General features: G+C 45.0%; 1 protein-coding gene across 7 annotated transcripts in view; it reads right to left on the reverse strand.

The window, feature by feature from the left end:
* The window catches only part of SMARCD3 (SWI/SNF related, matrix associated, actin dependent regulator of chromatin, subfamily d, member 3), a 235408-nt gene that overhangs the window by 186870 nt on the left and 21286 nt on the right, over positions 1–27252 (reverse strand). For 2 of the 7 annotated variants that reach the window (XM_065582502.1, XM_065582499.1), the window contains exon 3: positions 13233–13465. The exons of 4 other annotated variants lie outside the window; for them this stretch is intronic. Coding sequence is in view for 1 of the 3 variants with exons in the window: in XM_065582496.1 (XP_065438568.1) it covers positions 12185–12251 (67 nt within the window). In the remaining 2 variants the exon portion in view is untranslated. Of the gene's footprint in view, positions 1–12184; positions 12378–13232; positions 13466–27252 lie in introns of all 7 variants that reach the window. One more of the 7 variants, XM_065582496.1, reaches the window with a different exon arrangement.

The following is a 27252-nucleotide window of genomic DNA, read 5'->3' on the forward strand; positions in this document are numbered from 1 at the left end:
GCAATGTCCTGGTGAAATCGCTCACCATGCTCGTCCCTCACTGCTCCGCAGTTCGGTGGAAAAAAATCTAGATGAGAGTGCATATCTTTAGTGACATGTTGCAACCAAGGCTTTTGTATGCCTTGAGGAGGTTTTCCACCAACAACCTGTAGTTGTCTGCCTTGTTGTTTCCGAGAAAATTTATTGCCACTAACTAGAAGGCTTTCCATGCCGTCTTTTCCTTGCCACACAGTGCATGGTCAAATGCATCATCTCGAAGAACTTCACAAATCTGAGGACCAACAAAGACACCTTCCTTTATCTTAGCTTCACTTAACCTTGGAAATTTTCCACGGAGGTACTTGAAAGCTGCTTGTGTTTTGTCAATGGCCTTGACAAAGTTCTTCATCAGACCCAGCTTGATGTGTAAGGGTGGTAACAAAATCTTCCTTGATTCAACAAGTGGTGGATGCTGAACACTTTTCCTCCCAGGCTCCAATGACTGTCAGAGTGGCCAATCTTTCTTGATGTAGTGGGAATCTCTTGCACGACTATCCCATTCGCAGAGAAAACAGCAGTACTTTGTGTATCCAGTCTGCAGACCAAGCAAGAGAGCAACAACCTTCAAATCGCCACAAAGCTGCCACTGATGTTGGTCATAGTTTATGCACCTCAAAAGTTGTTTCATGTTGTCATAGGTTTCCTTCATATGGACTGCATGACCAACTGGAATTGATGGCAAAACATTGCCATTATGCAGTAAAACAGCTTTAAGACTCGTCTTCGATGAATCAATGAACAGTCTCCACTCATTTGGATCGTGAACGATGTTGAGGGCTGCCATCACACCATCGATGTTGTTGCAGGCTACAAGGTCACCTTTCCTGAAGAAGAATGGGACAAGATCCTTTTGACGGTCACGGAACATGGAAACCCTAACATCACCTGCCAGGAGATTCCACTGCTGTAGTCTGGAACCCAACAGCTCTGCCTTACTCTTGGGTAGTTCCAAATCCCTGACAAGGTCATTCAGTTCACCTTGTGTTATGAGGTGTGGTTCAGAGGAGGAGGATGGGAGAAAATGTGGGTCCTGTGACATTGATGGTTCAGGACCAGAAGTTTCATCCTCTTCCTCGTCTAACTCAAGTGAGAATGATTCTGGTGCATCAGGAACCGGCAGTCCTTCTCCGTGGGGTATTGGGCGTATAGCTGATGGAATGTTTGGATAATGCACAGTCCACTTTTTCTTCTTTGACACACCTTTCCCAACTGGAGGCACCATGCAGAAGTAACAATTGCTGGTATGATCTGTTGGCTCTTTCCAAATCATTGGCACTGCAAAAGGCATAGATTTCCTTTTCCTGTTCAACCACTGGCGAAGATTTGTTGCACAAGTGTTGCAGCATATGTGTGGGGCCCACCTCTTGTCCTGATCTCCAATTTTGCAGCCAAAATAAAGGTGATAGGCTTTCTTAACCATAGTGGCTATACTGCGCTTTTGTGATGCAAAAGTCACTTCACCACAAACATAGCAGAAGTTATCTGCACTGTTCACACAAGTACGAGGCATCTCTGCTCACTTTGGCTAAACAGAAATGTGTCCCTTTGCAAAAATCAAACACTGACAAATAAGAGAGCACGACACTGTATGATTTCTAGAGCTGATGTAGGGCAATTTGTTCAGCAGAGTGATGTAAGCTTTGTTATGATTGCATCATCCATGACTTCTAGGAATAACATGATGCAATTCATATAATGTATGACGCAATACCAGCTTCAGATTGCATCATTCATTGTTTTGACTAAAAAGCAAGTACTGTCCAAACCCAGTCATAGATTTATTCATAGATCCAGTCAAAGATGTATTTTAGTCATTTCTGGTTTAAATTGAGATCCCTTCCCTTTATAACTCACTTATCCTCTGCCATTCCCAAGTCAAGGGTCGTATATACTGACCCAATAGCATATCTTGAAAACTAGAGCCAATCAACAATTTTAAGCATCATTTTCGTTCTCAGTGACCCAGAATTAGTAAAGTTTGACTACATTTATTTCAGAAGCATTCTGGCTGTAGAGCAGTGATATCAGGGTTGGAAGGGACCTAAGGAGGTCATCTAGTCCAAACCCCTTCCAAGCCAGACAGGATAGCAAGAATGGACATGGACATACAGGGAGAACAGGGGTTTAAAAAGCCAGCTCCTAAGCAACCAGAGGAACTAGCGAACAGGAGCAGCTAACGGGAATTTTGTGAGGGAGTTCAGAAAGGGAGTGGGAGTGTCAGATACATCTGATTAATATTTCTCTAAACTTAGAGCAATAAAGCCCCCCACCCCCGGGGGAAAAAATCAACAAACAAAACCCAACCAAAAAAGCTGCAGGAGTACTGAGAATGTAGGCGGAAGCCCAGCAGTAGAATGGGGGCTATCCAGTTTATTGCACTGAATCCAGCATGTATGATTACCGGCGCTGTGGCCAGGTGGTGTATGTGTGCACTCGGTGCAAGGAGCTCCTGGCCGTCAGAGACCGAGTACAGGCTCTGGAAACCAGGGTGGCTGAACTGGAAGAGCTAAGGGAGACAGAGAGGGACATAGATGAGACTTTCCGGGACACAGTAGCGTGATCCCACCCCCAGTCTGACAGCCTCTGTGCTATTGAGGGGCATGAAGGTCTTGGGGAAGGAGAACATCAAGCTGAAATGGGGGGAAATGATCCCATAGTTGGGAGGTGACATCCTCTCGCACTGAGGATATTTCTCTGGAGGAGGGAATCCCAGTTATTAGGAAGAGACAAATAATAGTAGCAGCTGAATCGATTAGAAATATTGATAGCTGGGTTCGTGAGGACCGGGAGATCCCCATGGTGAATTGCCTGCCAGGGGCGAAGGCTGCAGATCTCTCGAGACATCTGGACCGGCTTATGTGCAGTGCTGGGGAGGAGCCGGTGGTCGTGGTACATATAGTTACCAATGACATACGGAAAGCTAGGAGAGAGGCCTTGGAGGCCAAATTTAGGCTGCTAGGTAAGCGCTTGAAGTGCAGGACCTCCATCGTAGTATTATCTGAAATGCTTCAAGTTCCATGCGCAGGGCCAGTTAGACAGGTAGAACTGTAGGGTCTCAATGCATGGATGAGACAATTATGTAGGGAGGAGGGGACTAGATTTATTAGGAACTGGGGAACCTTTTGGGAAAGGAGGAACCTATACAGGAAGGATGGGCTCCACCTAAACTAAAATGGAACCAGATTGCTGGCATGTAAAATCAAAAAAGTTATAGAGGAGTTTTTAAACTAAGGGCTGGGGGAAAGCCGACAGGTGTGAAGGAGCACGTGGCTCAGACAGAGACATCCCTTGAGGAGGATCAATTAATGGCGATTCCTTATATCCTAGGAAGGAGGAGAGAATGGAAGTTGATACGTACAGGTGGGAGCTGAAGAGAAACAGTCAAATGAAAAAGAATTCCATTCAATACATTGTCGGGATCCAAACAAGAGCAGTCAGTGCCAAGTGTCAAAACAGGGGCAAACATGAGGTGAGGAGTAGCCAAAGAGTTCATAGTCAGTTCCAGGCCAGGCACAATACTGAAGGTCAAGAGTGCAAGTCAGGTTTCAGAGTCCGAATCAGGAGGTGACGTCCAAAGCAAGCTGAGATCAAGCCAGGAGTTCAAGAGCACGGTCATGGCCGCTACAGAAGATCTGTGCTGTTGCCTGGACCCTTCCTGGAACACCCTTTGGGTTTATATAGGACAGGGAACCAATCAGGAGCCATGGGGCTGCTGTCTGTCTGCCTGAGGCAGAACTTGCCATGGTCTGTGTCCACAGAAGATGATGGGAAGTGGAGCACAGATTAGTTAGAGCTGCTGCTGTGTGGCAGCCTGGAGATAGAATCATAGAATATCAGGGTTGGAAGGGACCTCTGGAGGTCATCTAGTCCAACCCCCTGCTCAAAGCAGGACCAATCCCCAACTAAATCCCCAAATGGCCCCCTCAAGGATTGAACTCACAACCCTGGGTTTAGCAGGCCAATGCTCAAACCACTGAGCTATCCCTCCCCCAAGATGAACTGCTTGGTAGCTTTGCAGGCCTGAGTTCTAGACCCACAGGCAGACAGCGAAAAAGGGACAAGTTTTATAGTGCATGTATACAAATGCTAGAAGTCTAGATACTAAGATGGGTGAACGTGAGTGCCTGGTATTAAATGAGAATATTGCTATAATAGGGATCACAGAAACTTGGTGGAACGATGATACTTAATGGGCCGTGGTAATAGCAGGGTACAGAATATATAGGAATGACAGAGTAAATTGTGGGGAGTGGCACTTGTTGAGATGAGTTCCTGTCTGCATCCTGTAAAACTTGCCCGTACCGGTATTGCCCTGGCCTCTTCTTTTGTCATTCAGTGTTGCACACATTCTAAAACAATATGCATTTCCTCACCTTTTGGGGGCGAAGCCAGACTTTGAGGCACCTGCTCCCCTACTTGGTGTAAACTTTGCTTGTGCCAATCAGAAACGAACACAAACAGGTTTTGGGCCCCGTCCCCTATGACACTTCTATGATGTCATAGTTGGTACTTTATGGGCCTGCCTGCCATGTGCAGGCAGGGAGAGGAGAAAGAAAAACGAATCCTGTGTATCCTGTGTACACCCGTAACCGAGCCTGATCACCTCGAAGCCTCTCTCTCAGCTCACGTGTTTCAAACAGAGTTTCTACGTTTGCTGGTCGTTATGCGTTGGTTTGTATTTGTAAGTATCAGTTATTACTAAATGCTGCATCTTTGTTTATAAATATTGTTAGTAGATATTTTAGTCATTGTGTGTTTTAAGTTTCATTAACTCTATTAGCTAATCAAACGCTGCTCCCTTATCCCTTGTAATTATCCCCAATAAAACTTTAAATTGATTAATTTTAGTTGTGTGTGTGTGTCTGCAGTTTGCATCGTGACCCATACTTAGGGTTACCATATTTCAACAAGCAAAAAAGAGGACGGGAGGAGCCCCGCCCTAGCCCCGCCCCTGCCCCTCCCACTTCCCGCCCCCCCAGAACCCCCAACCCTCCCCCCGTTCCTTGTCCCCTGACTGCCCCCTCCTGGGACCCCTGCCCCTAACTGCCCCCCGGGACTCCACTCCCTATCTAAGCCTCCTTGCCTCTTGTCCCCTGACTGCCCCAACCCTTATTCACACCCCCACCCCCAGACAGACCCCTGGGACTCCCACGCCCCATCCAACCACTCCCCACCCCCTGACAGCCCCCCCCCAGAACTCCCAACCCATCTAAACCCCTCTGCTCCCTGTCCCCTGACTGTTCCGATCCCTCTCCACACTCCTGCCCCCTGACAGCCCCCCCAGAACTCCCAACCCATCTAAACCCCTCTGCTCCCTGTCCCCTGACTGCTCCGATCCCTCTCCCCACTCCTGCCCCCTGACAGCTCCCCCCCAGAACTCCCAGCCCCCTACCCCCCACTCCTTGTCCCCTGACTGCCCCCTCCTGGGACCCCTGCTCCTAACTGCCCTCCAGAACCCCACCCCCTACCTAAGCCTCCCTGTTCCTTATCCCCTAACTGCCCCTTCCTAAGACCCCCCCCCAACTGCCCCCCAGGACCCTACCCCCTACCTGTACCCTGACTGCCCAAAACTTTCTCCACTCCCCTCCAAAAGCCCCCCCCCCGTTTCTTGACTGCCCCCTCCAGAACCTCCCTGTCCCTTCTCCTGCCCCCCCTTACCCTGCTGCTCAGAACAGGGTGTTGGGCTCTGTGCCAGCCGGACACATGGCTGAGCTCCCCTGCACAACACAAAACCCGGTCCCTGGCCCTGCACAGGGCTGCCGGAGCGGGCTGCAGGAGGAGGAGCTGCCGGCCGGCTCAGAATGCAGGGAGGGGGGGGGTGGGAGGAGGAAGCTGCTCCGGAGTCCAGCCCGGGACTTTCCTGCAGCCCTCCCAGCCGCCCTCCCAGCCGGGGGAGGGGGAAATCCCGGACATTGTGAGTGCTTTACAAATTCCCCCCGGACGCTATTTTTAGCACACAAAAGGAGGACATGTCCGGGTAAATCCGGACGAATGGTAACCCTACCCATACTCTCCTTGCATCCCTTACCAATATAGTCTATTGCCACGTGCAGCCTGGTAAATAACAGGCCTGCATTTTCTTTCACCCCTGCGTGCCCGTGGCAATCCACAGCACTATATGTGAAAGAGAGCATAGAGTTAAATAAAGAAAAATCTTAAATGAATCAAACTGTGCCATAGAATCTCTCTGGATAGAATTTCCATGCTTGAATAAGAAGAAGATAGCAGTAGGGATATATTACCGACCACCTGACCAGGATGGTGATGGTAATTATGAAATGCTCTGGGAGATTGCAAAGGTTATAAAAATAGAAAACTCAATAATAATGGGAGATTTCAACTATCCCTATACTGAGAGGACATGTGTCACTTCAGGACAGGATGCATATAAAAAGTTTCTTGACAACATAACTGACTGCTTCTTGGAGCAGCGAGTCCTGGAACCACAAGAGAAGAGACTCTAGGACCCTGCAGGGTGGAAGTGTCCCAGAGCCCAGGCTCCAGCCTGAGCCCAGAAATCTACACAGCAATGAAACAGCCCCACAGCCCAAGCCCCATGTGCCCAAGTCAGCTGGCATGGGCCAGTCACAGGTTTTTCTTTGCTTACAAGTTGGTAAGTCTAACTTCAGTACCAGGCAAACTGGTTGAAACTATAGTAAAGGACAGAATTATCAGAAACATAGATGAATATGATTTGTTGGGGAAAAGTCAACATGACTTTTGTAAAGGGATATCATGCCTCACCAATCTATTAGAATTCTTTGAGGAGGTCAACAAATATGTGGACAAGAGTGATCCAATGGATATAGTGTACTTGGACTTTCAGAAAGCCTTTGAAAAGATCCCCCACTAAAGGCTCTTAAGCAAAGTAAACAGTCATGGGATAAGAGGGAAGGTCTCTCTTGGATCAGTAACCGGTTAAAAGATAGGGAACCAAGAGTAGGAATAAATGGTCAGTTTTCACAGTGGAGAGAAGTACATAGTGGGACCCCCCACAAGAATCTGTTCTGGGACCAGTGCTGGTCAACCCATTCATAAATTATCTGGAAAAAGGGATAAACAGTGAGGTGGCAAAATCTGCAGATGATACAAAACTACTTAATATATTTAAGTCCAAAGCAGACTGCAAAGAGCTACAAAGGGATCTCTCAAAACTGGGTGACAGGGCAACAAAATAGCAGATGAAATTCAATGTTAATAAACGCAAAGTAATGCACATGGGAAAACATAATCCCAACTATATGTATGAAATGATGGGGTCTAAATTAGTTGTTACCACTCAAGAAAGAGATCTTGGAGTCATTGTGGATAATTCTCTGAAAACATCTGCTCAATGTGCAGCAGCAGTCAAAAAAGCTAACAGACTGTTGGGAATCATTAGGAACGTGATAGATAAGAAGACAGAAAATATCACATTGCCTCTATAGAAATCCATGGTACGCCCATATCTTGAATACTGCATGCAGATGAAGTTGCCCCATCTCAAAAAAGATATATTGGAATTGGAAAAGGTTCAAAAAGGGCAATAAAAATGATTAGGGGTATGGAACAGCTTCCGTAGGAGGGGAGATTAATAAAATTGGGAATTTTCAGCTTGGAACAGAGATGACTAAGGGAGGATATGATACAGGTCTATAAAATCATGACTGGTATGGAGAACGTAAATAAGGAAGTGTTATTTACTCCTTCTCATAACACAAGAACCAGGGGTCACCAAATGAAATTAATAGGCAGCAGGTTTAAAACAAACGAAAGGAAGTATTTCTTCACACAACGCACAGTCGACCTGCGGAACTCTTTGCCAGAGGATGTTGTGAAGACCAAGACTATAACAGGGTTCAAAAAAGAACTAGATAAATTCGTAGAGGATAGGTCCATCAATGGCTATTACCCAGGATGGGCAGCAATGGTGCCCAGAATTGCACACAATGTTCCAGATGAGGTCTAATGGTACCAACACTTTGCTGATGCATCTTATGACTGCATTAGCTCTTTTCACAGCCGCCTCACATTGGCAGCTCATAGTCATCCTGTGATCAACCAATACACTCAACTTTTGATCCTCCTCTGTCACTTCCAATTGATATGTCCCCAGCTTATAGCAAAAAATTCTTATTGTTAGTCCCTAAATGCATGACCTTGCACTTTGCACTATTAAATTTCATCCCTTTTCTACTACTCCAGTTTACAAGGTCATCCAGATCTTCTTGTATGATATTCTGGTCCTCCTCTGTATTGGCCATACCTCCCAACTTTGTGTCATCCTGCAATTTTATTAGGACACACCCACTTTTTGTGCCAAAGTCAGTAATAAAAGTGTTAAATAAGACAGGTCCCAAGACTAATCCCTGAGGAGCTCCGCTCATAGCCTCTCTCCAGCCTGACAGTTCATCTTACATTCTTATGTACAGCTAAGGACAGGAAAAGTTGATTCTTCTCTGAAGTGACACATTATATTGTGGAGTAATATCTTTGTTCTTGTTAACAACAATGCATTTGGTATTAACTGCACAGAGTAAGGGTGTACAAGCTTGCAAAAAGTTAATGTGTTGGTAACCTATTTTTTTATTATTATAAGTAGCAAGTACTTGGTAATGTTCTATATGATTTATGCTCCTGATACAATTTTTGAATTTTCCCTTGCAAAGTTCTAAAAATTTTAAAGTATCCCTTTAGTCTTGTTTGCCTTTGCCTCTTCACAGTTAGCATAGTTTAGCCTAACCATGTCACTCCAGAACAACAATGCATCATGATTGCACCCCACATTTTCACCCTGTTTTGCAAACAGACGGGTGAAGAGGCTGAATCTTGATGTAGTTCACAATGGAGGAGACCTGCTGCAAGACTTCACCTAGCTCTTGACTCAAAGCTTTATATGACAGTTGCTTTCTGTGAATCTTGCAGTGAGTCCACACAGCAGACAGAGCAACTTTCTTTACCAAGATGCACAGACCTGCCTTGTGGCCTGGGATTAGGGTGACCAGACAGCAAGTATGAAAAATCGGGACAGGGGGTGGGGGGTAATAGGAGCCTATATAAGTAAAAGACCCAAAAATCGGGACTGTCCCTATAAAATCGGGACATCTGGTCACCCTACCTGGGATAGACAGAGCTCTATCTGTGCAAAATCCCACCAGGCAATCACACGGGGTATTTTTGTCTTACATGTAACACACTGATGCATCCGAAGAAGTGAGGTTTTAACTCACGAAAGCTTATGCCCAAATAAATCTGTTAGTCTTTAAGGTGCCACCAGACTCCTTGTTGTTTTTGTAGATACAGACTAACACAGCTACCCCCTGATACTTGACTGAATATTCCTTATACCATCTAATGTCCAGGAAGAGAGAGACAGCACAGAATGTCTTTGAGAACTGCATGCTCCCATACATATTGCACAAAAGCCAAGAAATGTTCATCGCGACCTTAAGTGCTCATATTAACGTGAAGAGCCAAAGCATGTGTGTTTTTCAGAAGCTCCACCAGCACGTTTTCCTGATCTGCAGCTATTGCCTCATTCCTTCACTTCACTGTGTTGTTGGAGATAATCCTGGCTTTGAGTTTGTTTGCCACGGTTTGCACACACATTAGCTTCAACATACGCTTGCAGAAGGCAAAATCAAAAATCTCTGCAATTGGTGTGAGGCTTCTTGGCCTGTGCCTCGGCCTTCTGAGCTTGGTCAGAGACAGAAATGGCTTTCTTGAATTGCACTTGTTGAGGCAAAAATTCTTCTTTCAAGCACCGGAAAAATGACTTTGGTTTTTCTGTATGTTCCTTGTGAAGGGTTTCCAAGTGTCATTTAAGTTTACTAGATAACACTGTGTGACAGTAGACATTTTCTCTTTTCTTCATTCTTGACAAAAACACTGGTGAAGCCATATTCAAGACAAGCTTCATCATACTGTCAAATGCATTTCCTGCATTCTTGGTTTTTGCTCATAACTACATCATTAGACTCACTGCTGGTGGTTGCACCAGATGCTCTGTATAGAAATGAGTCCATTGTGCCTCTTCTACCACAAATCAGAATGCACAATTCACTGTTAAGCAAATAAGATCAGGAGTTAAGAAGGCCAAGTATGGTGATACCAGGGCAGCACAGAGTCAGTAGCTTACACTGATTCTTTATTGAGTGCCAACAGGGTGCTCAGGATGGCACAGAAAAAGATATGGACCCTTACAAGACACTGCAGATTCCCATCTCAGAAAATGCTAGCACAGGCTCCTACCAGCTCAAGCACAGAGGATGCTTTCTTGACAAGGCTGCTGCTCCCAGATTATAATGAACTTCAGGGTTCAAGTCTCAGCTGATCCTTGCACAGCCAGATGGTGTGTATGGTGCAAACAGCAAAGTGACCTCCACACACAGCCATGCAGAGGCTGCCATTTTGTAGAGCAAAAAGGCTGATGATTCGCGGTGGAGGGACTCTCACCAACTCATAGCAGATCCAAATGCAAGCAGTGATCCGGTTAGAAATCCTCTGCGTGGACACCAGGAGGCCCTTCATCCTATCAGCTGTAGAGATGAAAAGCTGAATCGACCTGGATATGAGTCAACAGTATGCCCTTGTTGCCAAGAAGGCTAACAACATTTTGGGCTGTATAAGTAGGGGCATTGCTAGCAGATCAAGGGACGTGATCATTCCCCTCTATTCGACATTGGTGAGGCCTCATCTGGAGTACTGAGTCCAGTTTTGGGCCCCACACTACAAGAAGATGTGGAAAAATTGGAAAGAGTCCAGCAGAGAGCAACAAAAATGATTAGGGGGCTGGAGCATATGACTTACGAGGAGAGGCTGAGAGAACTGGGATTCTTTAGTCTGCAGAAGAGAAGACTGGGGGGGGGGATTTGATAGCTGCTTTCAACTGAAAGGGGGTTCCAAAGAGGATGGATCTAGACTGTTCTCAGTGATACCTGATGACAGAACAAGGAGTAATGGTCTCAAGTTGCAGCGTGGGAGGTTTAGGAAGGATATTAGGAAAAACTTTTTCACTAGGAGTGTGGTGAAGCAGTGGAATTGGTTACCTAGGGATGTGGTGGAATCTCCTTCCTTAGAGGTCTTTAAGGTCAGGCTTGACAAAGCCCTGGCGGGGATGATTTAGTTGGGGATTGGTCCTGCTTAGAGCAGGGGGTTGGACTAGATGACCTCCTGAGGTCCCTTCCAACCCTGATATTCTATGATTCTATGATTCTATGATAGGATACAGAGGGACCTATACAAATTGGAAGATTGGGCCAAAAGAAATCTGATGAGGTTCAACAAGGACAAGTGCAGAGTCCTGCACTTAGGACGGAAGAATCCCTTGCACTGCTACAGACTAGGGACCGAGTGGCTAGGCAGCAGTTCTGCAGAAGAGGACCTAGGGATTACAGTGGACGAGAAGCTGGATATGAGTCAACAGTGTGCTCTTGTTGCCAAGAAGGCTAACGGCATTTGGGGCTGTATAAGTAGGAGCACTGTCAGCAGATCGAGGGACGTGATCATTCCCCTTTATTCGACATTGGTGAGGCCTCATCTGGAGTACTGTGTCCAGTTTTGGGCCCCACACTAGAAGGATGTGGAAAAACTGGAAAGAGTCCAGCGGAGGGCAACAAAAATGTTTAGGGGGCTGGAGCACATGACTTATGAGGAGAGGCTCAGGGAACTGAGATTCTTTAGTTTGCAGAAGAGAAGAATGAGGGGGAATTTGATAGCTGCTTTCAACTACCTGAAAGGGGGTTCCAAAGAGGATGGATCTAGACTGTTCTCAGTGGTGGCAGAGGGCAGAACAAGGAGTAATGGTCTCAAGTAGCAGTGGGGGAGGTTTAGGAAGGATATTAGGAAAAACTATTTCACTAGGAGGGTGGTGAAGTACTGGAATGGGTTACCTAGGGAGGTGGTGGATTCTCCTTCCTTAGAGGTTTTTAAGGTCAGGCTTGACAAAGCCCTGGCTGGGATGATTTAGTTGGGGATTGCTCCTGCTTTGAGCAGGGGGTTGGACTAGATGACCTCCTGAAGTCCCTCCCAACCCTGATATTCTATGAGTGAATTGGGCTGTGGGGGACAAGCAAGAATGAGGGGGACATGGGAGCAAGGAGATCCTGGTGGGGTGCAGGCAGGAGGACAAAGTAAGGGAAAAGTAGCACATCTTTGCCTTCTTCACCTGATGGGCTTGCAATGGCTTGGGTCCACTTGAGGCACGGTTTCATCAGGCAGAGACGGCAAGACATTTCTAGTGCTGCCCTGCCCCTACTTCCTCCTGCTGCACTTTCTCTTTCCCCAAACACCAGCAGTAACTGCAGCTGCAGACTGATCCCTAGGTATGGCAGATTTGCAAGGACCAGTTATTCTTCAGGCTGTGGAGAAACAGAACCATTGCAGCATTCCTGCTATGACTTAAAGCAAAGTAACCCTCCCACTTCCAGTAAACTAAAGCAGGTCGGGTAGAGAAGGCAGGAAAGGGTTAACACCCCCCTTCCCTTACCCACTCACCCCCCACCAAGATGGCTGCTCACGCCTCCCTGCCCCCAATGCCTACTCCATACTTCTGGTAAGCCCTCCTGCTCCCCCACATTCCTGCTTCCTCCCCGTGTAACCGTGCCTTAGTGGGTCACAACTGAGGATGCCAAATTCAGGACAGTCTGTTGAGAAATAGGGCAAACACAACCCAAAACTGCTGGTTATTATTTTATAAGATATACCAAACCAGCCACAAAAGTAAACTCCTGTTTCACCACACTGGCTAACAAGAAGTCATAAAAAGCAACAGAGAGTCCTGTGGCACCTTTAAGACTAACAGATGTATTGGAGCATAAGCTTGCGTGGGTATTCACCCATGAAAGCTTATGCTCCAATACATCTGTTAGTCTTAAAGGTGCCACAGGACTCTCTGTTGCTTTTTACAGATCCAGACTAACATGGCTACCCCTCTGATACAAGAAGTCATAAAAGCAGTTTCCTTGGGCATTCCAGTTCTTATATCACCACCAAAAACAATGGATTCAGAGATGAGTGGTTCTTTACAACCAGTCTCATCAAATGAAAGGTTCTTCTGATCCCAAAGGACCAGCCACACACCCATCAATATATAACTTAGTTCTTACCCAAAAATCATGCTGTTGCCAATCCTCTAGTATCTAAAATCTAAAAGTTTATTCATAAAAAGAAAGAAAGATGAGAGTTAAAATTGGTTAAAAGAATCAAATACATACAGTAATTGCAAAGTTCTTGGTTCAGGCTTGTAGCAGCGATGGAATAAACTGCTGGCTTAAGTCAAGTCTCTGGAATACATCCACAGCTTGGATGAGTCATTCAGTCCTTTGTTCAGAGCTTCAGTTTGTAGCAAAGTTCCTCCAGAGGTAAGAAGCAGGATTGAAGACAAAATGGAGGTGTTTCCAGAGCCTTTTATAGCTTCTGCCATGTGGAGGGCATCCCATTGTTCTTACTGTGGAAAATTACAGCAACAAGATGGAGTTTGGAGTCACATGTTCATGCCCAATTTTGCTCAGTCATTGCAGGAAGCCATTAGCTACACTCCAGACAGCACGTTTAACATGACAGTCCACACAGTTTAGATGGGCGTCTCCCATGGTCCATTGTCAACCAAGTGTTTCTTGATGAACCACTTAATTTAAAAGGTTTCAGAGTAGCAGCCGTGTTAGTCTGTATCCGCAAAAAGAAGAACAGGAGTACTTGTGGCACCTTAGAGACTAACAAATTTATTAGAGCATAAGCTTTCGTGGACGTGGGCTGTAGTCCACGAAAGCTTATGCTCTAATAAATTTGTTAGCCTCTAAGGTGCCACAAGTACTCCTGTTCTTCTTAATTTAAAAGGTCCCTCCAACATGTGCTGGCTAGCTACCTCGTGGGCGGTACCCCAGGAGCAAACATTTGAACTCCAGGTATAGAGCCAATACATAACTTCAAATACAAAAATGATACATGCATACAGATAGCAAAATCATAACCTTTTCATAGACACCTCACTTGACAACCTTTGTACAAGATTTGCTGCAAATATATAACAGTGGTTGCAACAATGATCTATATGGTCATATTTTAATCAGATAACATCACACCTCCATCCCCAAAAAGGACACTCATCAGCCTCATGATCTGTACCAGAGCATGGCATCAGTGACACTTCTAATGACCTACAGGTTCCTTTGCTTACAGTAAATTATAGCAATTGTTTTATATCTTTAATATTTCAGGTTCCACACCTTAGCCTGTGCCTGAGATATTGAAAGATGAGTTACTTGGTGAAATCTTAAGCCTGTGTAAATGTATGTTTTACAATAGAGGAATCCAAAGAAATGTGAATAAAACAGTAAAAAGGAGCATTTTTAAAGTATTTCCTTTGCAAAAGTTACAAAATGTTTTTCTAAAACAACACACAATATTCCATTGCCCGCTGTAGAACTGTGTGTCAAATTTGAGAAGAAATTCAACATTTAAATTGCAAAGCAGATATTTTAGTCCTGCTTTAAGTAAAGGTCTGAAAGTCACTTTCACTATAACCAATCATAGGTTTCGCATTTTCCTTGATGACTAGGTCAGCAGGCCACGCACTCTGTGATCACCTATCACAGGGGCCTGTCCTAGCGCAAGCCTGTTTAATATTTCACACGAGCAACCTTCCCTAGTCTTCATCATGGAAATTTGTCTATGCATTGTTGATGACATTGTTTTGAGTGCACAGGCACAGAATCTGTCTATCATACAATATAGCCTAATCAAGAACCTTAAAACTATGGATGAATATTTCTTATACTGCCAGCTAAAACCAAACCCTACCGGAACTATTGTGTCAGCATTCCATCTAAACAATTGAAAGGCCTAAGCAGAACTGCACATGCATAGACTTCTGTGGCTAGAAGATAAGACACAATCCCATTCCATCCCAAAATATCTCAGTGTGACATTAGACTGAAGACTGAGGACGAAAACAGCATATAAGCAGAGTGGCCAGTGTGTGATCACTAATAGTGACTGGCAAACAATTTCACATATCCTATCATATGCTACCCTAGTCTGCCTGTTTTACTCCAGGGGGAATTCTGCACCAAAAAAATAATTCTGCACACAGTATTTGAAATTTCTGCAAAATTCTGCATATTTTATTTGTCAAAATAGCACAATATAATCATGCCAGTTTCAATTATTTTGGTAATTTATTTCAAAATATCTGTCAGCAAATATGTCTGTAACAATACAGACCAAAAAAAAATGATTCTGGTAATTAATTTTTTTTACAAATAGATTCCTTACTAGGCATATTAGTACAGAACTTTGAGTAATACATTTAAATTACAATACAGAACTGTATTTCCTGCACCTGTCAAGACGCAGTGCAAAGGCTTGGGGGAGTCAGGGGTAATGGAGGAGCTGAGGGAGAGGGAAGGAGCCTAGGAGTGAACCTGGAGAGGGTTGGGTTGGGTGGGATGAGGGTTTTTTTGGGGAGTGGGATTCTTAGGGAGTTGGGAAGTCACCCTCATGCAGACCCTGGCTGACCTCAAGCCTCTCTCATTCAGTCAGGCACAGCTGTCCCTGTCCCCGCAACCCCCATCCCCATGGGTCTCTGCAGCCCCCCTTCCCTGTCCCCAGGCTCAAAGCGGTCAGCCCACTAGCTCCTGAGCCTATGCCCCAGTCTGTCCCCCCGCCCCGGCCATTCTGAACCCATCTGTGACTCCCCAGCAACCCTGTGTACCCCACTCTGCCCTAACCTGGCTCCGTGGGCAGGGTGCTGTAATGAACTTCTACTCCTGGGGAAATTCTGCAGCACTGGGCATAGAATATTTTTTTCCCCCATAGAAAATACATTCTGCCCCAGAAGTGCTGCAATTTTACCTTTTGCCCACCAGAGGCTGCTGTGGTGATAGAACAGCTGGCTGTGTTCCTGCAGCTAGCTATTCTGGCACCACAGCAGCCTCTGATGGGCAAAAGAAGGAACTGCATCACTTCTTAGGCAAAACGTATTTTAGGCGGGAAAATACAAAATGATGCCAGAGGATTCTGCACAGGACTGTTTGTCTCATTCCCCTATTAGGCCTTGTCTTTTAGATTGTAAACTTGTTGGGGCAGGGACTGTCTTTACTGTATGTTTGTACACCAACTGCCACAACAGGGTCCTGACCTGGTTGAGTTCCTTATTCACTACTGCAACACAGGTGTTAAATAAAAAGGGTTGTGCTTGGCAAAAGCAGTGGAATATCAGATTACAGGTTTCAGAGTGGTAGCCGTATTAGTCTGTATCAGCAAAAAGAACAAGGAGTACTTGCGGCACCTTAGAGACTAACAAATTTATTTGGGCATAAGCTTTCGTGGTCTAAAACCCACTTCATCAGATGCATGGAGCAGAAAATACAGTAGGAATATGAAAAGATGGGGGTTGCCATACCAACTCTAACAAGACTAATCAATTAAGGTGGAAAGAAGAACAGGAGTACTTGTGGCACCTTAGAGACTAACAAATTTATTACAATCTACATATCACACAGACTATGCTGAGAGACTGTGTCACACACTCTCAAAGAAACTGCGAAACCACCTGATCAGCATCCTATACAGCAAACAGGGAAAGATTAAGAATGAGCTCTCAGAATAAATTTGTTAGTCTCTAAGGTGCCACAAGTACTCCTGTTCTTCTTTTTGCGGCTACAGACTAACACGGCTGTTACTCTGAAACCAATTAAGGGGGGCTATTATCAGCAGGAGAAAAAAAAACTTTTGTAGTGATAATCAAGATGGCCCATTTCAAACAGTTGACAAGAAGGTGTGAGTAACAGTAGGGGGGGAAATTAGCATGGGGAAATAGTTTTTAGTTTGTGTAATGACCCATCCACTCCCAGTCTTTATTCAAGCCTAATTTAATGGTGTCTAGTTTGCAAATTAATTCCAATTCTGCAGTTTCTCATTGGAGTCTGTTTTTGAAGCTTTTTTGTTGGAGTATTACGACCTTTAGGTCTGTAATTGAGTGTCCAGGGAGACTGAAGTGTTCTCCAACTGGTTTTTGAATGTTGTAATTCTTGACATCTGATTTATGTCCATTTATTCTTTTGCATAGAGACTGTTCTGTTTGGCCAATGTACATGGCAGAGGGGCATTGCTGGCACATGATGGCATATATCACATTGGTAGATGTGCAGGTGAACGAGCCTGTGATGGTGTGGCTGGTGTGATTAGGTCCTATGATGGTGTCTCTTGAATAGATATGGAGACGGAGTTGGCAACGGGCTTTGTTGCAAGGATAGGTTCCTGGGTTAGTGTTTTTGTTGTATAGTGTGTAGTTGCTGGTGAGTATTTGCTTCAGGTTGAGGGGCTGTCTGTAAGCGAGGACTGGCCTGTCTCCCAAGATTTGTGAGAATGAGGGATCGTCATTCAGGACAGGTTGTAGATCCTTGATGATGTGCTGGAGAGGTTTTAGTTGGGGGCTGAAGGTGATGGCTAGTGGCGTTACAGTATTACAGTAACACTTTATTTTATTCTTCCTTTAAAATGGGAAATATACATTATTCCCAATTATGCCTATGACTTAAGGTGTCATTGTGTAAGCATCACTGCAGAGTCTGATTGGAAGAAGTATTAACATGCACAAGTATGGAGGAAGTGAGAAACAGTCATGGAAAGCACTAGTGAGGAAGCACTAGAAGACTGGAGAAAAGTACATCTCCAAACAAAGGAGAGAAATCTTGGCAATAACTGTTTGATAAATCCACTTCCTATCCCTTGCAAAATGGAACAAATATTAAGGAGAAAAAAAATCACTACAGCTCTAGAACATAATGTAATTTTGAGCAATAAGCAATATTGGGGGTCAAAATGAACAAGTTTACCAGATTCTCTTTATTGCCTTTTTTTTTAAATGCTTTATTTTGCAGAATAAGTACAACAATTACACAGAGGATGAAAGAAAATAAATGAAAAAAAGACAAGCTCAAACAAACATAAGACTAAGAAAATTGTCAATTTTTGGCTCAAATTTGTACCAGTTTGTTAGTTGCCATTTTCATGCGGTCAGTTCAAGTACCATGAACAAACAAACAAAAATGGATTCACAGCATTTGTTCGAAAACAAAAACTAAAAACCACAAAAAACATGCAAATAGATTACTAGAGCATCTGTGTAATTCAAAAGAGTCTCTGCTTATTGCTGTTTGGCACATCTTCATTTGAAATAAAACATTTTAGACATTGAGGGTCTCTAGGAGAGAGGTGTGGGGACCCTCAGAGCAGAGGGGGGGGGGTGCAGCACCTAAACTCTCGTTTTGCTGAGTTGGCATCCGAGTACTGTACCCTCCAAAAGTAGCTGGATACCCAGCCCCATTCCTCCAATTCCCAGGCTGGCGGGGGGGCTGGCGGGGGGGAGAGATGAGCCCCTGTTCAGAGACAAGTGGAGGCCCTGCCCGGGGGGCTCATGTTGGATCATGTTGTCCTCAAGCATGGCTGGGCAGCCACAGAAAGTGAACTCTTCAAAGTCACACACAAGCCGCTGCTGCTTGGCAGGTCCGGTCTGCAGCACCTGGCAGAGGCGAAACTGCACCTGGGTGAAGTGAGGCCAGCACCAGCAGGGTCTAAGGCAGGCAGCAGTGGTCAGCACAGAGCCAGGGCAGCAAGCAGGATAAGCTCTCTAGGGAAGCCTGGCCCTGACCACACAAGTCCCCAGCCCTGGCAACCTCTTCATCCAACTGCACCACTGACCCCACCATGTGCGCCAGGTTGCAATGCCACTCATTCAACTTTGGCCCAGCCAGAGCAGCAGGGCCAAATTTGACTGACTGGCATTGCGAAAAAGTTGCAGTGTGTGATGAAAGTCAAGGTTTGTGCAACAAAGTCATGGCCTGTCATTTTCTTATAGCCTTAACAATCCATAATTATAGCAAACGAGGTCTGGAACAAACATCAATGACCCTTTGGAAATCACCGGCCTTTGGGACGGCCATTAGTGTCCAATGTAATTTAAATACATTTTAGTAAAACATTTGATACAGTGCCTCACAAATTCTCAACATGAATTGAACTAGGATAGAACGCTATCAGGTGGAGTGAAAACTAATGGAAGGTCTGTAATCAAATGTCAATGTACCAAGTTGGGGGTAAGTGTATAATGGGGTCTGCAGGGATGGGGTTTACATCCTGTCTTATTTACCATCTTCATTAATGATCTGAACGAGGGGACTAAATGGCACGTTAATTAAATCCTCAAATTATACTAATTTGGAGAGGGTCACATTGCAAGTGAGGACAGAGAAATAATCCAAAGGGACTTGAATAGATAAGACACAGGATTCTGGTTGGAAAACACACAGGTAACACAATGGGTGATACAAAGCCAGGGAGCAAGAATGGCTAAGAGAGATCAAAGGTGGAAGTGGACAGTGAATTGACCAGGAGACTGAAGTGTGACATGTCTGCAGGAGAGGCCAAATGAGGTTTTGGGAGCTGGGAGGCACCCAGAATAACAGATCTGAATCAGTGGGGATACAAACGATAGCACAAGTTTCATTTTGGGTGCAAAAGGATCACACAATATGTGTAAGGGGTAAAAATAGTATTGGTTGCATCTGCTGAGAGAGTATGGGGGATGTATCAGGAAGGCCAAGAAGATGTAGCGGGGAGAGAGAAAGTGTGTGTATGTTTGAGGACGGGAGGGGAATGTGCCGCATCTTACACCCTACTATGAGTGACATTTTTACTATTTTTATTTATTACTGATATTACAGTTGTGCTTAGAGACCCCAGCCATGGATTAGCTGCCCACTATGCTCAGTGCTGAACAGATACATCGCACAAAGATGATCCCTTCCCAATAAAGCTTGCAATCTGAGAATATGTTTACACTGCAAAAAAAGGGGGGGGGGGGGAAGGTGTTCTTTATTTGGTTTAGCTGATTCAATTTACCTATTTCAGGTTAAAACAGCAGAGAAAACACAGCAACTCGGCTTTTAACTTCAGTTAGCAGCATGAGTTCAACCTCGTACTGCTTTACAGGCTTTAACTTGTGCTGCTAATCCAAGTTAAAAGCAAGGTTTCTGTGTCTTCACTAAAAAGAACAGGAGTACTTGTGGCACCTTAGAGACTAACAAATTTATTTGAGCATAACCTTTCGTGGCTACAGCCCACTTCATCGGATGCATAGAATGGAACATATAACAAGAGTGTGATATATATATATATATACACACACACACATACACACACACACACACACAGAGAAGATGCCATACCAGCTCTAAGAGGCTAATTAATTAAGATGACCTATTATCAGCAGGAAAAAAACTTTTGTAGTGATAATCAAGATGGTCAATTACAGACAGTTGACAAGAGGTGTAAGGATAGTTATCATAAGGAAATAGATTCAAGTAGTGTAATGACTCAGCCATTCCCAGTCTCTATTCAAGCCAGAGTTAATGGTATCTAATTTGCAAATCAATTCAAGCTCAGCAGTTTCTCTTTGGAGTCTGTTTTTGAAGTCTTTCTGTTGCAAAATTGCCACCTTCAGGTCTGTTACTGCTAGAGAGGTTGAAGTGTTCTCCTACTGGTTTTTGAGTGTTATGATTCCTGCTGTCAGATTTGTGTCCATCCGTAGATATGCGGACAGAGTTGGCATCGGGCTTTGTTGCAAGGATAGGATCCTGGATTAGTGTTTTTGTTGTGTGGTGTGTGGTTGCTGGTGAGTATTTGCTTCAGGTTAGGGGGCTGTCTGTAAGCGAGGACTGGTCTGTCTCCCAAGATCTGTGAGAGTGAGCGATTGTCTTTTAGCATAGGTTGTAAATCTTTGATGATGAACTGGAGAGGTTTTAGTTGGGGCTTGAGTTAGCTAACCCAAGTAAAAAACATACTTTTTTGGCAGTGTAAACATATCCTCAGACAAGAGGCAACAGGTGTATAAACAGATGGAAGGAGTACAATCAATGGACAACCTGGTCAGCATGACAGGCACCTGCCTAACCACGCTTGTACTATGGATATTAGACACCCACTGAATGGCAAATCAAAGCAACTTACACAATTTTATCCCTTTTACACCTGTTTTCTGACCAGCTTACACCCAACGTGTAAATTGAAACCAAAGAAACAATATCCTCATGAGGGATCTGAATTACCCAGATGCAGCCAGCATGCTTCATTCCTCAAAAAGCGACAAAGAGTCCTGTGGCACCTTATAGACTAACAGACGTATTGGAGCATAAACTTTCGTGGGTGAATACCCACTTCGTCAGATACATGTAGTGGAAGTTCCATCTAACAAAGTGGGTATTCACCCACAAAAGCTTATGCTCTAATACGTCTGTTAGTCTATAAGGTGCCACAGGACTCTGTCGCTTTTTACAGATCTAGACTAACGCGGCTACCCCTCTGATACTTCATTCCTCAAAGAAATTCCCTAGTTTCCACATGCCACACCCAAACTGGCCCCATAATATGGGAAGGCTTAATGCTAGTTATAAATGTGTCATCAGAGATTATAAATAAGGCATGACAGTCTACTCCACAGTTACATAAAGGAAATCTTATTGACACTAAGGGCTTGACTCAGCTCTATAGGTGCTGGTGTGGGGTTTCTTCTCCTCCTACATCTATGGGAATAGCTGTATCCAAGGGGGCAAGTTGTCTGCAGGGGAAGGCACTAATCTCCTCCACTAAGGGAGAGCAGATTTAATTTAGCCAGGGCTCCTCAGGAGACTTGCTGGCTGGCAGAGGCTTCCTAAGTGAAGGACCACACTTCCTCCCCAGCTAGCTGGGCCCTTTCTGGGGGCTATGCCAGCAAGCTGCATGTGCAATACAGTTTGTGGGTGGCAGGCACAGCAGTGATCCCTATTCTCAGGAATTTTCTGCCTGTGGTGTCTGCAGCCTGTGATCCTCCAGCAGGAATTCACTAGTGAAACAGGCCCTAATGCAGAATTACTATGCTTTTGCTGAGGAACTGCATCCTGGAGGCTGGCTGTAAAACTAGAAGCCAGGGAAGAAACTGGCATCAAAGGAGGACAAATACACTAAAGCGCTATAAAATGTGAGACAAGTTCATGGCCTCCTTGGAGCTTGACAAACTGAGATTAACATTAGCAATATCACAAGCAAACTGACAGCAAGATGATAGTGTGCCCTGGGGGCACATCTGGGGAGGGGTGGAGGTTCTAAGGCCCCACAGGGCTGCTCTACCTTGCACTGGGCTGGTACAAAGCTACTCTGAAACCTACAAAGCTAGTGTAGATGATGGCCTGGGCTGTCATAAAACCATCACACCAGGGAAGTCTAGAGCCCTTTTAGGGTTGGTTTCCGGAGCTTTAGCAGGGTCTGCTTCTCACTGAGCACAAGGAACCAATTAATTAAGTGAAGAACAGAGAAGCTTGGAACCCATGTTTGAAAGAGTAAGTGGGATTTCACCCAATGCAGAAGTATGAGGGGGATCACATTTCAAGAAAGCAAATCCTGAGGAATTAAGAGATCTAATGAGCAAAGTGCAACGGAAAGAAAGATTAAAATCCATACAGCAAAATCCTAAATGATTAAGAAGCAACATATATTGACTCTTCTGAAAAAGAATGCAAGGGAAAACGTCTCTCTTACTCCACAAGTGATTGAGCGTAAAAGGGAAAATCTGTAGTAGATATGGAGAAGTGAGGAGGTAACCAAACAAGAATATTCTGCCAAATAAGGATGCAGAGAAAAGATAACACAGCAAAATGGCACAATGGGTTAATGATGCCAAAATGGCTACAGGAATAAGAAGGGCACTTCCAAACCTAAAATGGAAGAGACTAATTGGGGAGAAGGTAGGTCTGTTAACAAATTTGGGGAGTGATTAAATTAATATGATTCCAAAATTCTTGAGCTGTTGAATCTCTTTTAATCAGTATTTTACAACAAAAATAAAGACTGGAAGTTTGGACAATTAAAAAGAAAACCCTTATAAAATAGTTACTGATGGGGAGCAGATAAGGAAATACATGAGAAATCTGAATATATACAAACCCTGTGGTTTGTATGATATGAATCCCAGGGTGCTATCTTATTAACTCTAGGTTGGTGAGGGATTTAGCTAAACCTAGAGAACGAGACACTCGGTGTAAAGTGGCATAACATAGAATATTTACTAAACCTAAAGTGTTAAAAGAACTTACTAAAGCTAGGGTGCTAAAGATATTAACTAATGAATTTACCTAATTATTAAATGTAACTATTATTCCAGGCATGGGAGACACTGGGAGCTGGGGACCTGGAGAAAAGCTTGCCAAAGTTCTACTCTTTTTTTACTTCCCTGTTTATGACTCATCTGATTCCTTTGCCTTCCACCTCCTTGTCCTCACCAACTCATCTGACCTGCAATCAATGGGTCAGCTCTCCCATCCACCTGATCCGGCTTTCAGCCATCCCTACTCCTCTGATCTCTCCATCACTGAGTTCCCCCTCTCCATCCCCTGTCCCACTTCTATCAACATTGCTCACCTGCTCCCTGCCCTACTAGGCAGTCCTTCCATGACTTCTCTTCCTGCCCTCTCCTCCACTGACGAAGGCCTGGTCTGCACTACACAGTGAGGTCGATGTAGGCTGCGTTATGTCGACCTAACGATGAATGTGTCTACACTACTAGGTCCCTTCCACTGATGTAACTCACCTACTATGTCAACTTAATTACTTCACCTCCACAAGAGGCGTAGCGCTTAATTAGATGTTGTTAGGTCAATGTAGAGGCAGTGTAAACACTGCGTTGCTTACGTCGATCTAATTGGCCTCCAGGAGGTGTCCCACAATGCTCTGCTGTGACCGCTCTGGTAAACATTTTTAACTCTGCTGCACAACAGGCAGGTACACAGGAAAAAGTCCCTCCCCTGTTAAAGGACCAGGAACTTTTGAATGTCTATTTCCTGTTTTTTCGGTGGGAAGAGCTCACCTGCACAGCTGATCATGACGCCTCCATGCTCCAAACGCACTCCAGACTGGAGTACACAGGAGATGGTGGATCTTCTTGGTGTGTGGGGAGAAGAGGCTGTGCAGGCATAGCTCCGATCCAGCCATAGAAACGTACATATCTACAAGCAGATCACACAGGGAATAAGGGCAAAGGACTACACTAGGGACACGTAGCAGTCCCACATGAAAATGAAGGAAATGTTGCAGGCATACCAGAAGGCAAGGGAGGCAAACAGTCACTCTGGTGCAGCACCAGTGCTTAATTTGTAATGAAAGAGGTACAGATGTTCAAGCAATTTTTTTTTCCATTCATAACTGATGCAGCAAGCCCAGGGGTGCTAGGGCTATTAACTGTCAAGAAGCACTGAACACTGCAGACAAGGAGCTGCATGCAATTCTCAGTAGTGATCCTGCTCCCCCAACCCGCAAGAGCAGCATGGATACCGCTGAGGAGTCAGAGCCCTGGGCCAGCACAGTAAACACTGAGGTGGTGGTCTTGGACAAGGAAGAGGAGGAGTAGAATGAGAGACAGGTGAGTGGGGAATCCATCCTCCTGAAGCAGTGCAGCCAGTCGCAGAACAGCATTGTGGGGGGAAAGGAGAACATGAGGGGAAAAGGAGTCCAGGAGAGCTGGTTGTATTTTAAAGAATCCTTATTGCGGTTGCAGGAACAAACCATCCCGATGTGTAGAAAGAATAGTAAATATGGCAGGTAAACACCTTGGCTTAACAGTGAAATCCTTGCTGATCTTAAACACAAAAAAGAAGCTTACAAGAAGTGGAAGATTGGACAAATGACCAGGGAGGAGTATAAAAATATTGCTCAGGCATGCAGGAGTGAAATCAGGAAGGCCAAATCACACTTGGAGTTGCAGCTAGCAAGAGATGTTAAGAGTAACAAGAAGGGTTTCTACAGGTATGTTGGCAACAAGGTGATGGTCAGGGAAAGTATGGGCCCCTTACTGAATGAGGGAGTCAACCTAGTGACAGAGGATGTGGAAAAAGCTAATGTACTCAATGCTTTTTTTTGCCTCTGTCTTCACAAATAAGGTCAGATCCCAAACTACTGCACTGGGCAGCACAGTATGGGGAGGAGGTGACCAGCCCTCTGTGGAGAAAGAAGTGGTTCAGGGCTATTTAGAAAAGCTGGACGAACACAAGTCCATGGGGCCGGAAGCGCTGCATCCGAGGGTGCTAAAGGAGTTGGCGGATGTGATTGCAGAGCCATTGGCCATTATCTTTGAAAACTCATAGTGATCGAGGGAGGTCCTGGATGACTGGAAAAAGGCTAATGTAGTGCCCATCTTTAAAAAAGGGAAGGAGGAGGATCCGGGGAACTACAGGTTCACCTGTCAGCCTCAGCTCAGTCCCTGGAAAAATCATGCAGCAGGTCCTCAAGGAATCACTTTTGAAGCACTTAGAAGAGAGGAAAGTGATCAGGAATAGTCAGCATGGATTCACCAAGGGCAAGTCATGCCTGACTAACCTAATTGCCTTCTATGATGAGATAACTGGCTCTGTGTATGAAGGGAAAGCAGTGGGTGTGTTATTCCTTGACTTTAGCAAAGCTTTTGATACTGTCTCCCAGAGTATTCTTGCCAGCAAGTTAAAGAAGTATGGGCTGGATGAATGAACTATAAGGTGGATAAAAAGCTGGCTAGATCATCGGGCTCAATGGGTAGTGACCAATGGCGCCATGTCTAGTTGGCAGCTGGTATCAAGCGGAGTGCCCCAAGGGTCGGTCCTGGGGCCGGTTTTGTTCAATATCTTCATTAATGATCTAGAGGATGGCATGGATTGGACCCTCAGCAAGTTTGCAGATGAAACTAAACTGGGAGAAGTGGTAGATACGCTGGAGGGTAGGAATACGATACAGAGGGACCTAGACAAATTAGAGGATTGGGCCAAAAGAAATCTGAGGCGGTTCAACAAGGATAAGTGCAGAGTCCTGCACTTAGGACGGAAGAATCCCATGCTCTGCTACAGACTAGGGACCGAGTGGTTAGGCAGTAGTTCTGCAGAAAAGGACCTAGGTGTTACAGTGGACAAGAAGCTGGATATGAGTCAACAGTGTGCCCTTGTTGCCAAGAAAGCTAACGGCATTTTGGGCTGTATAAGTAGGAGCATTGCCAGCAGATCGAGGGACCTGATCATTCCCCTCTATTCAGCACTGGTGAGGCTTCATCTGGAGAACTGTGTCCAGTTTTGGGCCCCACATTACAAGGAGGATGTGGAAAGATTGGAAAGAGTCCAGCGGAGGACAACAAAAATGTTTAGGGGGCTGGAGCACAACTTATGAGGAGAGGCTGAGGTAATTGGGATTAGTTAGTCTGCAGAAGAGAAGAATGAGGGGGCATTTAATAGCTGCTTTCAACTACCTGAAAGGGGGTTCCAAAGAGGATAGATCTAGACTGTTCTCAGTGGTACCAGATGACAGAACAAGGAATAATGGTCTCAAGTTGCAGTGGCAGAGGTTTAGGTTGGATATTAGGAAAGACTATTTCACTAGGAGGGTGGTGAAGCACTGGAATGGGTTACCTAGGGAGGTGGTGGAATCTCCTTCCTTAAGTTTTTAAGGTCAGGCTTGACAAAGCCCTGGCTGGGATGATTTAGTTGGGGATTGGTCCTGCTTTGAGCAGGGGGTTGGACTAGATACCTCCTGATGTGCCTTCCAACCCTGATATTCTATGATTCTATGATCATGGCCGATCGGATGCCAGGGAAAGAACCTCTGGTGAGTATTCAATTTCAAGTAATATTTTGGGGGTCATGTGTTCTTATATTCTATTTTTTATTAAAATTCACAAGGTGAGATAGAGTGGCTATCTGCTTCCCAGTAGCCACACCAACTACACGGAGGATGCCCCACAAAAAAGACTGATTATGTACACAGAGATGGCCCGGAAATCCTCCATAGAGATCTCCAGGAAACTTTCGTGGAGGTACGCTGCAATCTGTTGCAGGTTTCTGGGAAGGGCTGCTTTACTTCTTCCACCATGGTAGGACATTTCCACATGCCACTCCAGTGTTAATTTGGCTGGCATCATTGCAGTACACAGCATAAGGACCCGGTCTGTTCCCTTGCTGCCTCTGTTACCCTCAGGAGACCGATATCAGATAGGTTCACCTAAGGGAGATGGCAGTATTTTTCATTTCAACTGCTTGGACCACAAACAATAGTGTCTGTGCAAAGAACAATGTCTGTGCTCCCCAGGCCTTATTGGTCCTGCTTTGAGCAGGGGGTTGGACTAGATGACATCCTGAGGTCTCTTCCAACTCTAATCTTCTATGATTTTCTGCCCCTTCATCCACAGTTTCC

The sequence above is a fragment of the Chrysemys picta genome, chromosome 2 (genome assembly GCF_011386835.1).
Source record: "Chrysemys picta bellii isolate R12L10 chromosome 2, ASM1138683v2, whole genome shotgun sequence".
Classification (NCBI taxonomy): Eukaryota; Metazoa; Chordata; order Testudines; family Emydidae; genus Chrysemys; species Chrysemys picta.